Source organism: Dendrobium catenatum, unplaced genomic scaffold (assembly GCF_001605985.2).
Source record: "Dendrobium catenatum unplaced genomic scaffold, ASM160598v2 original_scaffold_82393, whole genome shotgun sequence".
Lineage (NCBI taxonomy): Eukaryota > Viridiplantae > Streptophyta > Magnoliopsida > Asparagales > Orchidaceae > Dendrobium > Dendrobium catenatum.
In genome coordinates, this window is record NW_021400837.1 from 1 (window position 1) to 1,097 (window position 1,097).

The 1,097-nt window shown below is 46.5% G+C and overlaps 1 protein-coding gene across 1 annotated transcript; it reads left to right on the forward strand.

The window, feature by feature from the left end:
• Nucleotides 1-678: 678 nt before the first annotated feature.
• LOC110116344 (uncharacterized mitochondrial protein AtMg00820-like) lies at nt 679-1,047 on the forward strand (the record flags this gene model as incomplete). The annotated part of the gene is made up of 1 exon (XM_020849889.1): nt 679-1,047. A coding segment is annotated over exon 1 (369 nt), but the record flags the coding sequence as incomplete, so codon positions are not given.
• Nucleotides 1,048-1,097: the final 50 nt, after the last annotated feature.

A 1,097-nucleotide genomic window follows, 5' to 3' on the forward strand; every position in this document is an offset into this window, starting at 1 on the left:
CGAATATTGGCCTGATGCTGTTCTAACCGCTGCTTACCTTATTAATCGTATGCCAACTCCCACGATCAACAATGTAGCTCCTATTAAGCTCATGTTCAACCAGGATCCTGATTATAACAGTCTACGCACGTTTGGTTGTGAATGCTTCCCACTTCTTCCGAAGCAATCACGACATAAACTTCAACCCAACTCCGTATCGTGTGTCTTTCTTGGTTACACCAGCAACTATAAAGGCTATAAGTGTCTGCAACGAGACACCAATAGGATCATAATCTCTCGTCATGTTCAATTTATTGAAACATCGTTTCCATTCTCTACTCCTCTGAAATCTATCACGCCATCTCCAACGATGGTTCCTCCCTCATTTCTAATTCCACCATCTCTTATCTCGCAGGTCCCTTTAAGAAGCAACACCAAGGAACAAGCATATGTTCCGCATTCTGTCCCAACCTCTGCAGCACCATCTCTCTCTCACACTGGAGCTACGTCTATAAACACTCCGGCACAAATTGATCAAAATTCACAAAATCATCCTGCTGCCCGGCATCCGATGATCACTCGCACTCAGACTGGTTCCCTCAAACCTACAATCGCCTAAATCTACTTCACACCACGAACTCTACGCCGGATCCCACAAGCTACAATGCTGCCAACAAACTACTTGAATGGCGCAATGCCATGGCAGCCGAATTCCTTGCGCTCCAAAAACAGGAAATCTGGCAACTGGTTCCTGCTCCCGTAAACAAGCAAATCTTGGGGTGTAAATGGATGTATCGAACGAAACTTCACGCCGATGGCAGTGTGGCTAGGTTCAAGGCAAGACTGGTTGCTCAGGGAAACCGGCAAGAATACGGCCTGGACTACGGTGAAACATTCAGTCCCGTGGCAAAACTTCCCACTATCCGCGTTCTGTTCATGGTTGCTCTTCATCACGCTTGGAAAATCCATCAACTAGAAGTAGAGAACGCATTTCTTCATGGCGACATTCACGAAACAGTGTATATGAGGCAGCCAAAAGGATTTGAGGATCCCAGTCATCCGAATCACGTTTGCCTCCTAAAGAAAGCACTATATGGCCTCAAACAAGCCCCCAGGCA